The following is a 13640-nucleotide window of genomic DNA, read 5'->3' on the forward strand; positions in this document are numbered from 1 at the left end:
ATTGCAAGTCAAGGTGAGGACGGCCTGGGAGCAGATGGGACCTGCTCTGCTCGTGAAAGAGCGTTTCTGCTATTTATGCTAAGCGGTGGGAATGCTTCTCAAGCATTTCGGATGGCTCTGTAATGAGGCCGGCCTAAATATGCCAGCATTGTTTGTGCCGGACAATTAAAAACTCCCCCTTGCCACATTAACGGTGTCTCTGGTGGTGGAAGGGCCCAGGGAAGGCGCGGGCGAGGGCAGCCACAAAGCACATCTTTTGTTCCGTGCTCCTTTGAACCCTCTCAAAGCCCCCGTTTCAAGGGGTGGCTTTTGTTTTCTTTTCAGCAGGCCTGAACCCAGAGCCGCCTGTTGTTTAGCAACACAGAAATGTGACCTTAATTGACTCTGCTCTTGGGTGCACTGTGTAAATCACTTCTGGCACCCAGGGGGGAGTGAGTGACATTCCCCCCCCGCTGGCCCCAGTACCTTGGGGAACATCCTCCCTCCGGCCGCTCCCAGTCCCCGGAGGAGGGGGACCCCGATTCTGCACACCCCCTCGTCGCAGGGAGTCAGGGGAGTGGGATGGATAGCGGGCTGGGGACACTCCTGTCCCCGTGTCAGAGGGTTTCCCTTTTCCACTGGGTGACAGGGAAAACTCTTTCCCTCTGCTCTTCAAACCCCTTTTGCAGCTGGTGCCTCCTACTTATGTTCACAGTCCAGCTGGGCTGGTAAAGTCTCTTTACTTGCTTTCCTCAGGACTCACTGGGTTAAAGTTTGTTGCGAGATAAATTAAATGATGATAATGAAAATGATTAAGTGATGAAAAGGTAACAACTCCTCTTGCCGACGTCTGACACGCACTTAGCCAGACGACTTATTTGTCGGATACCAGGGGGCTGATACATTAACAGATATAATTTGCAGTCTCCCGAGGAGAGGTTAAGGGCTGGGAGCACGGCTCCCCGGGAGCTGCCCCATCTCTCCACCTCGCCTGCCCCAGCCTTAATCAAGCGATCATCTCAGCCCGCGCCTCGCCATCCCCCTCACTCCTTTCAATGGGGGGAAATTTGCAGACAAATTCCTGCCAGCGGGACGTTGGAGCTCTCCTGGGTGGTGGGATAAAGATACCTGTCACCTCCACACGGCCCCGCCGCCGGCTCACGCTGCGAGCGCCGTTCAAGGAGCACCATGCTGATACCCTTATTTGATTACGCCTCTTCATGCCTTCCTCTGTGCGGGAAGAGCTATTCAGCTGCGGCACCGCGGCGCTCCCAGCACGGGCTGGCCCTGCTGCTGGCCTTTTGTTAGTCCTGCTGGCGGCATGCCGGGCATCAGGGCTGCATGGGGGGCCCTGCGTCACCCCCCGCCCTGGGCCAGGGCTTTTCCAATGTTTTGCAATAGGGACCTGGTCAGGCTGTTGATTTTTAACCAGGAAACTGTAAAAATGAGGGATTTAAATAGAAACATGAATGGTTCTGTGAGATATGAGCTCTGTTCCTCCTTCTGCTTCACCATGCTTTGGCATCTTTGCTTTGGTACCTGTTAGCTATGTCCAATAGCAGACCCCAGGGGCACATTACTGGGATCATCCCTGGGTTCTGCTGGCTGCTGGGTGATCCAGCTCCCCTATTGCCCCAGGAGCTTATGGTCGTGTTGGAGAGCTCACAGAGAGGGGATGGATTGTCCCTCTGCTCAGGAGCTTGAACCTCAGCAGCTGGGGATCCCTCTGGCACAAAGAGCTTTTGGCTGCAATCTCAACAAAAATGACAATTTGCAGATTCCCTGCCCAGAGCCACCTGCCCTGTGCCACGCTACCCCCTGCTCCTGGACAATGCCAACTGTACCCTGCCTTGTCCCAAGCACCCGTGGTGGCCGCCTGGCCTGCTGAGGAGTAAAGCAGTGCCCTCTGCAACCGAAGCATTTAACGGGTCGCCCGCCCCTCTGCTCTGTCTAAAAGTTTCTTGTCCCTTATGTTAAGGTAAAATACACTGCTCCAGGTGATGCTGGGGTCGGAGCCCCCAGCCAGCCCTGCAGCAGCCCCAGGGAAGGGAGCCTGGGTTCCTGTCTCTCCTAAGGAGTTAATCACCCGGACTGCTAGCAATGTGGAGCAATTGGTCCTTGTTTTGCTTTTCCCTGCTAGATTAAAGAGCTCTTAAGTACCTGGCTTGTTATTTCTGCCGAGGTACTTATCCACCAAGGTCCTTGTGACTGTAATCAAGCCGCCTCTTGATCTTCTTCCTGATAAACTAAGTAGGCTGAGTGTCCTGTCTGCCTCCATCAGAAAGGTCCTCAGCCCTTGTCAGCTCCCGGGGTTTCTCTGCAGGTTCTCCAGCCCAGAGCACAACTTGCTTTGGCAACCTGCACATCACAACTGCCTCGAGTGTGCCAGGATCAGACCTGCTGGTGCAAAGTCACTCCCCTGTGCAGGCTCCTCCAGAGCAGCCCTGATGTCTTGCAAAGCCAGTGGTGGAAGCTGGAGAGCTAATGGTGACTGTCAAACAGTGTCAGTACCTGTCTCGCTGCTGAGGTGGCTGCACAAACCCCCAGGCTCTCTCTGCCTGCACAGGCTGGAAAGCCTGTGAGCTTTGGGGACCTGCCCATTCTTCTCTTCCCCATGCCAAATTTGCTCCAAGCATCAGCCACCCTCAAGTCTGCCTCCAGCAAGCTCTGCTCCTTTGGGCTGGAGCAAGGATTTGTGGAGCTGTGCAGAGATACATGTGGTCAGAGAAGAACATCTCTGGAAGAGAGGGGACTCTCCAAGCAGCCAGGGAGGCACAGGTGAAGCACAGCCCTTACCTGGGTGTAAAGTCCATCTTCCAACACCCAAGCCCAGCTCACAGAGAGCCCCACTGGGTTCTGGCACTGACTGCTGCTGGCTTCTCCACCTTAGCAGCTGATGGCCTACAGGTGGCTGGCTGGAGAGTGCTGATCTGGGTGGCCACAGTGCAGCAAGGAAGACATCTGGGTCCTCAGATGCACCTGCAGAAGCTCAGTCCCTTGGGTCAGAGCCACCATGCGAGTAGTGCTTGTGGTCTTTGCTGGTTCCAAAGTTGCTCTGCAGAGAGAAGTGCCAGATGGGTCAAACCACCACCATGTTTGTAGGGATAAAATGACACTTCAGTACTTAAAGTAATCACTGATGTCTAACTTCTGACCAAAAGCCCTCATATTACAGGTGGTTCACAGATGAGTGCTTGCCCTTGTTAACAAGTGGTTCCCGCCCTGCAGGGAGCATCCCTGGTGACATGCCGCTGGCCCTGCCACCCTGTGCTCAGTCACTGCCCAGGCCCAGAAGTGGCATTTGCTGAACTCAGGTCACTGCCCTCCAGCAAAGGAGCTCTCGGCTTAGCCCAAGCAGCATGTCCTCCCACCGGCACCTCCTGAAAGGGACCTTCCGCCGCAGCCCCAGTCCATTGTCCAGAGGGATAATTGGAGGGAGAAGTGAAATGGGGCTATAATGAATTCTGCTGCTATTCAGTGGGGCTGGGAGGCAGAAAGCTCACTGCTCCTGCCAAAGTGCTGAGGCTGCTACTTCCATTCTGCGGCTGGAGGGGAGGTCTCCGGAGGGCAGCTCACTATTGAGGAGCCTCCGGGGTTGAAACAACACCCGGCACCTGAAGTTTTACCCTTTCTGCACGCATGTGCTCTGATGTGGCTGTGCACAGGGTCCTTCCCTGTGCGCTTGGCAGGGCTGTAGCCAAGCCACTGGAGCTCCCTAGCTTGCACAGTGCAAGGCTGCAGCTGCACAACGTGTTGGGGTGTCTCTGTGCCTGTCACTCTGTGCTGTGCTGACACCAGGTTGTGCTCTGCTGCCCTTCTCCCCGGGCTGCCCTCAGGGGCTCTGCTGGCCAAATCCTTATTCCTTTCCGCCCAGGGTCCTGTGCAAAGCTCCCACAGCCACAGTGACCCCCCTCAGGCCCCAGACCAATGCCTGACCCCTCCCAGCACCCAGAAGCCCAAGCACAACTGCCCAGCCCCCCGACAGGGGCTGAACCACTCCCCACACAAGTCTTTTGGGGTGATTGAGCAGCCCTGGAGGAGGGACCCATCCCAGTGGCGGGTGGATGGAAAAATCTGTGCTGCTCTTTCCAGGCACTCCAAGGCTGCAAAGGGCCGGACAGTGAAGTGTCTGTGTGGTCTGTCCCACGCACAGGCAGAGCCCCGTGGAGGGCAGCTCCCCTCCCACGTGCTCCCGCCGGTAGTTGGCCATCTCCAGACATCTTGCATCGTTCTGCTCAGCCCCGCCGCAGCTGCTGCTGAGCTCCTGCTGGGGTTTTGCAGGCAGGGTGAGGTTCCCCCGCTCTCCAAAGCCTGCAGACGCTCCTGGCAGCATCCGGCTGGAGGCAGGGACCCTGCCAGGAGAGTTTCCCCGGGGATGCTGGGCTGGCTCAGGCACACATAGCCCAGGTCCATGGTGACTTGGGCCCCAGGGAGAGCTTTCTGTCAATTTGCCCAAACTACAGAGGGATCAGAGCCAGAAGAAGAGCTGGCAGCCTGCGTGGGGGTCGGCCACCCGCACATGGAGCCCAGAAGGGATGTGGGGTGCCCAGCTTCCCCCTGGTGCAGAGAGGTACATGGGGGCAGCGAGCTGGCCTTACAGGGCAGTCCCAGGAATGCTGGTGTTGCTCCTGCCCTGAGGTGCGCTGCTCTCATTTTACATCCAGGCACTCTTTAAGCAAATGCATAAGTAAATCCCTTCCCCTTCTTGCCTGTCAGGATGACATGGTTTCAAACCTTAGAAGGGGATTTAGGGCTTTTGTCTCTGGCCCAGCAAACCGAGCGGGCACACAATCAGCAAACCACTGGCAATTACAGCCATTGCAATTTTCTGCGTCAGTGCCATAAACAAGCGGGCAGGGGAGCCCAGAGCACAGCACACTGAAGAGCAAGGGAAGGCAAACAGGACTTTGTCCCAAGGTTTACAGCAAGCTGCAGGCATCCCCAGGGCTAAAGGCTGTTCTTCCTGGCACATGGTGCTCTCATAACACCTTGGCTCAGCAGAGCTTAGCAGGTTGTCACAAGCCCCAAGGAAAACCCTCCTGACCTCCCTGGGAAACGACTTCAGTGAGCAATAAACTGGCTCCTGTTTACTTTGGGAGGGGGGGGTCTCAGCAGGCTTTAACACAGGAGGGACAACTCTGAGCTGTGAAATGTGGCTGACACCAGAGCTGTCGCTGGAGCAGCTTGCAGCCACCAGTGACTGCATGGAGCCAGCTGGGGTCTGAACCTCCCCCATGAAGGATGAGGGGCCATAGACAGCCCATCCTGTCAGAACTTTTCCTGCCCTGTTTCCCATGGGTGATGGTTAACCAGCCCTGTCTGCAGCGTGCTCCTCCAGACGAGCAAACACCAGGTGATAAGGGAGCCCTCACCCCGTGCAAGGTCTGCCGTGGGGAGAGGGCGGGCATGGGGAGCAGTGGCTGTGCTGGGGGCTGACCCAGCATGGGGGGAGCTCCTCAAGAGGCACCTTGTGACCCCTGTGCATGCTTTGATGCTGGCTGAGCAAGCACAAAGCAGCTCACAGTCATGCCCCTCTCCCCTTTGCCTGTTTGCCTGCTCCCATCCTGCTGCCCTCATCTGTTTGTCCAGCAGTGGGTGGCTGTGTTGGTCCAGCTCCTTGTCCCGTTGGGGACATGTGACCCCCACTCACCCAGAGCCCAACTCGGCAGTGCCAGACCCACTCACAAACCCTCACAGAGATCTGACCTAAGAGGCAGTGCCACAGGCCCAGGGCTGCCCGCAAGCAGCTGAGCCCAGCGGGGAAGGCAGCGAGCGCCAGCGCTGTCTGTGAGCACAAGCAGCTGCTTGGAGCCTGCTCAGAAACACCAGCCTGGGCTGTCCAGCTGCCAGCCCCTGCTTCAGAGCACAATGAAAGCCGAAGGATGGCTGAAAGCCAGCTGCCCGGTGGGAAGGGAAGCGCGGAGCTCTGTGTTGCGGCATGAGCCAGTGCCAGCCCCACGGCCAGGAGTGAAGCTTGGCTGCAGCGAGAAAGGAAGCATCTGTCAGGCCCACTGGGGTCCTAGCCATGAGACCCTCATGTGGCTGCTGACCAGCCGGAACCCTCCCAGATGCAGGGATGGGGATGAGGGATGCAGTTTACCTGTCCATTCACTTTATGTGGGGCTGGTTCAGTTGGGAATGTTGCCTTGTGAAAGGGTTGATCCCAATGCATCATCATAATCCCAAAGCTCCCCCATTCCCTTCCAGGCTCATTGTCTCCTCCAGCACCCAAAGAGATGTAGCCCTGAAAGATGTTCTTGGTGTCTCCTCTGTAGCCAGGAAGGGCTCCAGTGTTGCTCTGCATTTACATGTTGCAGTCAGACCCTTGAGTGCAATGGGCCATTTGCTCTCCCTCACCATAAACCGGATTCATTTCACTGCTGAGACAAAGGCAAAGGACCTGTCTTCCAGGTCCAGAGCTGAGCCTGTTGCTGGTGAAGGTGGGGATGGGGCTCAGCCTGATGCTGGAGTTGCAAACAAAGCCAAATGTTCCCCAAGCCCAGCAGGATCAGCCTGTTTGGTCCTGCTTTATACTGGTTGTTAGCCTCAGTGAGGATGCTGCTGGGCTGCGGTGGGCTGAGGCCCAGAACCCTCTCCCGGTTTGGCAGACACCCTATGTGTGTCAGCGCTGCCAAAAGAGATGGAGCTTTATCTGTGCCTGGGCTGCAGCAGGGCTGTGGGAGCGAGAGCCAGGCAAGATACGTAACTGTGAGGTTCGCATGTGTCTCTACATCCTGCTCCCTCTCTTGGTACAAACACTGTCCAGATTTCCAGCGTCAGAGGGAGGGACACCAGCCAGATTATTTTACGGCTTCAGGAACTCATAATGTTTTCCAGAGAACTGAGCTGCAGCCCATCTTCTGCAGCGGGGAGAGCCGCGGCAGCTTCCAGTGGTTACTGACAGCCCTCTGACCTCCTCAGCAGCCAAAAAAGCTGACAAATGCATGGCACCCTTGGAAAGGCTCTTGTGAGGCACCCTGATGTGCCCACATCCAGAGTGATGTGTGCTGTCCTGGTACCCAAGGACCTGAAGAGAGAGCAACCTCCTCCCGGTGCTGCCAGGGCCCCTCAGTAGACCGCTCCTTGCAGGGTAGGCACATTCACTGGTGGTCCCGGTGCTGTCACAGCTGGGGGTGTGATGGGAGCTGACAGCCTGGGGATGGAGTACGATCCTGCTTGGAGTGCAGGACCCAGCAGAGGCCCCTCTCCAGAAGTGATTTTAGGGATGACTTTTGGTGAGGGGCTAAACAGCAGCAGGCTGGATCAGAGACAGGCTGTTTCCCCAGGGATCTGGGAGAACATGAAGGGAGACGTGGCTCTGCAGGGAGCTATAATGTGTCCCAGTCCCATGGTGAGGCTTAGTCCCAGCCTCTACTCTAGCAGAGCTGCCTGAGCCATGCTGGTGTGCTGGTAAGCTTGTTATAGCAGGTCTGCTTTTAATTAAGCGGGACATTGCTTTTGTAAAGCTGAACCCCTCAGGAGTTCAGGTCGAAGCCTTCACCCCTGCGGCCAGGCCCCCGCTCTTCCCCCCGTGCAGAGGGTGGCAGGTGAAGGGAGCCAGGGCCAGGGGCTTTGGGAGCACATGATGGGACGTTGCATCCCACCCATGCTGGGCACCATCTGTGTCCCCAGCGTGGGAGGGCATGGTCCGAGCTGTGACATGCCCTGCTGCATGTGTTTGTGTTCCTCAGGCCCAAAGACAAAGCCCAGGGCTCTTACCATGCCAGGCAGATAGGAGTTAATGCCCCAGCAGTTGTGCTGAGCTGGCTGTGTTGGCAAAAACCTCTGGCTGGAAACAGATTGCAAGTAGCCCTAGCTCAGTGGCTGTTCTTCAGCAACAGCACCTCTGCCCTGTGCTGCTGCCCCCATGCCCCCCTGGCAAACACCCTGGGGCAGCCCCCACTTCAGCCCTGCACCCCTTTGGTACCACACAGCCCCCATGCCGCCCTCCCAGCAGTGCTGGCACCGAGGACAAGTGCTGGTGCTCACTGCCTGTGCCAGCCCCGGGGCTGAGCCACGGCTGTGCATGAAAAGAGCAAACCAGAGCGTGCGTGGGTCAAATCACCGTCCTCAGACATTTGCAAGGCACCGTAAGGTGGAGCTGGTACCCCTGCGGCACAGCTCTTGTGTGGCTGTGCCGAGGGAACAGCTCTGCTGGGGCAGCGGACACCAGAAATCGCTCCCGCTGCAGAGGTTGGGGAGAAGCTTGTCCCCAGCGCCAGCTGATGGTGTGGCCGCGAATGTTTAATGAATGGGAGCAGAGTCGTTTGTCTGGGCTGACCCCCCCAGGAAGTCTGCGCTCCACAAAACAAACTGGGCTTTTGTTTGACTTGTTTTAAGTAAAACACATGTCACCCCTGTAAATCACAGGTCCCCTTCCCCACCCTGCCCCGGGGGCAGCGGCAGAGCAAAGGCGGGTGCTGGCCTTGAGGCGTTGGCACAAACCCGAGTCACGGGCTCCCTGGCTCTGGGCGGGATCCGTCCCCACTGTGTGGCTGCGCCGGGCTGGAGCCGTGGGGCTGCAGCATCCCGGTCCCCATCCTGCTCACACACCCGCGACACGCAAAGAGGTTTGCAGAGCGCTCCCGGGCGGGGCTTTTGCCCTGGCACCCCCAACCGCCTGCCTCACTCCCCCCAAATCCCAGCCCGCCTGCCAGGCTGCTCTCCCACCATCCCCGGGGGCCGCAGGCTGGATCCCAGCCCAAGGGCGGCCGCAAGCCCTTGGCACGGGCGAGGCCGGCGGTTCGAGACAGCCGGCATGGGAGCCGCGCCGCCGGGGCTCGGCCGAGGCGTGCGGGCGGCGTTCGGCCGCGGGCTGCCGGCGTTCGGCCCCGCCGCCTGCCAGCGGGGGCCGGGGCGGGCTCGTGTGCCGGCGGCGCGCTCCCTCCCGCGCTCCCCGCGCCGCCTGGCAGCCCGCCACCGCGCCGGGGGTTCGCTCCTTTCTCACGACCTCTCAGGTTCCTGAGCTCATCTGGGAGCTATTCATTTCCTGCCAGAAAACAGCCTTGCCTGCTAAAAAAACCACCTTAGCCGCAGAGCGGCCCAGGGCTTGGTACGAGGGCTCTCCCGGCTTAAATCATAAAGCTCCGGCTGTCTGGCTGGAATCAAAGGCAGGGCGGGCGCGGGGGGGGGGCGGGTAGCCCGTGCCATATGGTAGCACTTAAGAGCCAAGGAGGAAGCGAGGAGGGGTTTCTGCGCCGCTCACGAGGAGTGTGGGAAAAGTTAATTGACTTTAATGACAGGTTTCCCGGGACGGCAGCAGCGGCCGATGGAAGGGAGCTGCAGGGATGAGAGGGGCAGCCGGCGAGGTGAGCCCCGCGGTGGGTAGGGGCACGGCACGGTGCTGTCAGAGCCAGGCAAAGCTCCCTGCCTGCAGAGCCCCGTGCAGGTGCACCGCAGGCAGGGCTGGAGCACTGCTTCCAGCTCAGCAAAACCATTTACAAGCCCAAGAACAACAATATGAGAGGGACAGACCTGGCTCCAGCCCTCCCCAGGGCAGGTAGGGCTCACCAAGGTCTCCAGGGAAGGTGACAGGAGCTGCATCCTGTCCAGCAGCACTGAGTCCAGTCCCTTTTCCTACCTGTCCTGCACAGCCCCACACAAGCTGACAGCCAAACAAGAGGCCAGCAGCTCAGCCCTGTCCCTCCCTCCCTTACCCACTCATCCCACAGCACCAGTCTGAAGGCACTTGCTGCATGTGAAGGGAAATCTCTGCACATATTGGTCTGCGGATCCCCAGCCTGCATTTGTCACGGGCTCAGTGAATTGGCATCAAGAGGACAGCTCCTGGGAATTGCTCTGATCCCTTCAAAGCTCACAAACTCAAGCAGATCTCTCATGTTAGCAGGCTGTGGGACAGAGTAAACACAGAAAGCTTTGGAGAAACCAGTCCAAGCATGGCATATTTCCTTTATATGAGACTATTTAAACTCCATTAGCAAATAGGTTAATCTTGTCTTTCACTCCTGATTCTTCTCTATGTTCTTCGTTAGCCTACAGCGATGTCTTTTTCTAATGCATCTTCCAAACCAACTGTTTCAAGAGAATAGGAGTGCTCTGCCAAGCTGGAACAGCTTCAGCCCTTACAGGTGACACATGACTGGTCTGCATCAGCTCCAGGCAGGTCATCCAGCAGCAGGAGCTGGTCAGATGCCATTCCCACACAGGTCCTGCAAATGCTTCTCTGAACACAAGGGGGGCTCAGTCCTGCCCTCGGTACCTTCAGCACAGAAAAGTGACACTGCAGCCAGTGGAAGGAAAGGCAGGCTCAGCCCATATAGCTTCACACCTGCCTAGGGACAGCAAATCCAATATTCCTTAGCCTGGCACAAAAAAAAACTGGCTGCAAGATGCCACCTTGAGGGTGGCAAGGCAGATAGGCCAGCAAGGCACTGGGAGACACTGCATCACCCAGGGTGATCATCCCCTGTAGTCCCTTTTAAGGAGCTGCCCCTGGCCCCATCATCAGGATGCCCTGTAGAGAGATATCCTGGACAAATCCCCTCCTCTCTCTTTCTCTCTCTCCAAAATCCATCCCAAGAACTATTTTTAGATCAGAAGGCTGTGTTTGTATACAGGGAGAAGCAGGAGGAAAAGCTGGAGGAATTAAAACCCCAGCAGGTCTAATCTGTCTGGTCTCACAGTCTCCCCAGCTTTCATTTCCCCAGCACCTGGATACAAACACCTGGCTGATCCAGACAAAATCCAACAAGCTTTTGCAGCAAGATTTGGAAGGAATCCCCAGCAGATCCTGGCATGGTTTAAAGCTGTCCGCTCTGAGTTAGGACTTGTTAAGAAGGGCAATGCAAGCTGTAACCCGAGACTGCCGCTCACCTCTATCTGGGGCTTGCATCTTGCCTGGAAATGGGGCATGACTAAGTCAAACGGGTCAGTTGCCACTCACTGGTATAGAGATAGCCCGCACAGCCCCACATCACTCCCCCAGACACGTTTTCCATCTAACAGCAGAGGAAATGCCCAACTCTATCAAAAACACATGCAGAACATTAATCATGAAGCAGAGCCTGGCTGGTGCTCAGGGCCAGGAACAGCTCTGTGCTTTTAAGTCCAGGTGGAGGTGGTGCCCAGCGCCTGCTGCAGCCTGTCAGCCAGCAGACAGGAGCACTCGTGTCAGGGTTGTCCTGCGAAGAGTCGCTGTTTTTGTAACACGAGAAGCTGGCAGGCACCACTCTCTAAATCAACTGACCAAAGTAATTCGCGATTTACACCACAGCCCGGGAGCGGGACCCTCCAAGTCCAGGGCAGGAGGCTCAGCCGGGCAGCCTAGATGGGGAGCCAGGCTGTCAGGCTCCACACCAAATCCATCTCACTTTACCTGGGCTACTGCACTCCACCAGCCCGAGCAGCCAGGAACAGGGCAGAGGTGCCTCCCTCAGCACATTCACCAGCTCTGCAACCATAAGCTCATTTTAACGAGTCTGATCAGTTGAGCTGCTCCCAAGGAAGCATCTGCCCCAGGGCAGGGAGAGGGGACAGAGGGTGTGAGTGACAGCTCCAGCCTGGAGAGCAGGACAAGGCAGCCCTGGAGCAGTATGATCCCTGTGCAGCCAGGAGCTCGGCTCCCTCCTATGCACACAAGCCAGCACTCCAACCTATCTCCAAAGGCCTTCCAAAATGGAAGAGACACTTTTATTTTAAGAGCATTCAAAAAAAAAAAAACCCAACAATCTTTGGTGTCACTTAGGGAAGGGGAAGGGAGGGAGAAAAAAGATCTCGTGTAAAACACGAAACACTGTCAAGGGAGTGCTATGGTACAAAGGCACAATCCAATATGAACATATAACCTATGTACAGCCGTGCCAGCAGCACGGGGTGTGGTGCTCAGTCCAGTCCGGTGCTTGTCACCCTCACCAGGGTCTCCAGACGGAGTCAGCTGTGCCAGGTGGTGGGCCAGGCGGCGAGGCAGCGGTGGCAGCCGTGGGTGGGCCACCGTACAGGGGCAGCACAGCACCGCCAGGAGCAAAGGCTGTGCTGGGGATGAGGAAGGCAAATTGCCCATCGGAGGCTGGCAGCAGCTGGAAGCCACCGTACACCTTGGCTGTGTCAGCGCCTGGTTTGCATGGCATACCCGGGAGCGGCCCCGCACCACTGCCTGGAGGCACCAGGGGTGGCCCAAAGGCTGCAGCTGGTGGCAGCGGGGGCGGCGGAGGAGGCGCAGGGTAGTTCATGGCGTTGATCTGGGTCATGCAGCTGGCCAGGTGGCCCAGGAGCCGGGTGCGCACCTCAGTGTTGACACCCTCACAGGTGGAGAGGAACCGCGTCACCTCGTTCATGCACTCGCTGAAGCCGGCGCGGTACTTGCCCAGCACCGTGGGGTCTGTGCTCAGTGCAGCTGTGGGAGGAGAGAGGGAGAGAGGCACACAGTGGTCAGCAGGCTCCACAGGGAACAGGGGTGTGCAGCCCACCAGCACTGCATCCTGCAGCCCCCTGGCAGCACATCTTGTGCTCCCGGCTGCCGAGGATCCCGATGGAGAGCATGGCCCCTCTGCTACCAAGTCCCCCAGCATCAGGGACCAAGGTGGGGTACATACAACCCCCAAGTGTCCTCCTTTGCCCCTAAGTAATGTGGACCCAGGTAAGGAGCACAGTCCCCCCAGTGGCTCCTGTGCCTCCCACCTCTCCCAAACAGATCCAGGTGGGGAGCACAGCTCCGCTGGTGAGGTGACCCAAGCCAGGACTGTAGCCCTCCCAGTGTCCTCCAGTACTGGGGATGCAGATGGAGAGCAGAGTGCCCCCCAGAGACCCCCTGTACTGCGGATACAGGCACAGAGCAAGGTACCCCTCACCTGCCCCCCCTCCAGTATCTGGGATGCAGGCAGGGAGTGCTGTGCCCTCCACAGCCCCCCAGTACCCAGGATACAGATGGGGAGCCCACTGGTCCACTGTACCTGGGTACAGAACACGGTACCCTTATCACCCTCAGTACCGGAGATGCAGGTTTGGAGCCGGGTGCCCCGGTTGCTCTCGCTACCGAGGATGCAGGCAGGGAGCACAATGCCCCGGCTGCCACCCCTCCTCCGCGCCGGTTCTCTCCGGGACTCACCGGTCATCTGGGCACGCTGGAGGCTCCGCAGGTGCTTGACGGTCATCTCCAGGATGTCGGCCTTCTCCAGCTTGGAGTGCCGCGAGCTCTGCGGGCACAAGCGGGGCTCAGACCCGGCCGGCGGCACCGGCACCCCGCGTCCCCCGCCCCGCTCCCCCCCGCTTACATCCTTCTTCAGCGCGTCCAGTATGAGCGTCTTCAGCTGCCCCAGGCTCTCGTTGATGCGCGCCCGCCGCCGCTTTTCCATGATCGGCTTGGAGGACTGTAAGAGAGGCGGCGGTCAGCGCCCGGCGCTGCTCCGCACCGCACTGCCCGTCCCGGCGCCACCCGTCCCGGCCGCCCTTACCTTCCGGTGCTCCGCCGCCGTCTTGGGCTTGTCGGGTGTCGCGTTGACGCTGGCGGGGGTGGCGGCCACCGGCGAGGCGCTGCTCTTCTCCATCAGGTCGGCCGGCATCCTGCGCCCGCGCCGGCAGCGCCCGCCGCCGCGGAGGAGGCGCCGGGGCAGCGGCGGGCGGGGGGGCCCGGGGGCGGCGGGGCGGGCGGCGCGCGGCGGCGGCGGGGCCGGCAGGGCGCGGGTGCCGCGCGCCCTTGGCCGCCC

At 58.7% G+C, this 13640-nt stretch overlaps 1 protein-coding gene across 1 annotated transcript; it reads right to left on the reverse strand.

Moving 5' to 3' along the window:
- Positions 1 to 11592: 11592 nt before the first annotated feature.
- Positions 11593 to 13571, reverse strand: HES1 (hes family bHLH transcription factor 1). The gene is made up of 4 exons (XM_065844619.2): positions 13389 to 13571; positions 13209 to 13304; positions 13043 to 13130; positions 11593 to 12331 (listed from the first exon to the last, which is right to left on the reverse strand). The coding sequence occupies exons 1-4, from the start codon at positions 13494 to 13496 to the stop codon at positions 11847 to 11849; spliced, it is 777 nt and encodes a 258-aa protein (XP_065700691.1). The 5' UTR covers positions 13497 to 13571; the 3' UTR covers positions 11593 to 11846.
- Positions 13572 to 13640: the final 69 nt, after the last annotated feature.

This window comes from Patagioenas fasciata, chromosome 9 (genome assembly GCF_037038585.1).
Source record: "Patagioenas fasciata isolate bPatFas1 chromosome 9, bPatFas1.hap1, whole genome shotgun sequence".
In the NCBI taxonomy this organism is placed as follows: Eukaryota; Metazoa; Chordata; class Aves; order Columbiformes; family Columbidae; genus Patagioenas; species Patagioenas fasciata.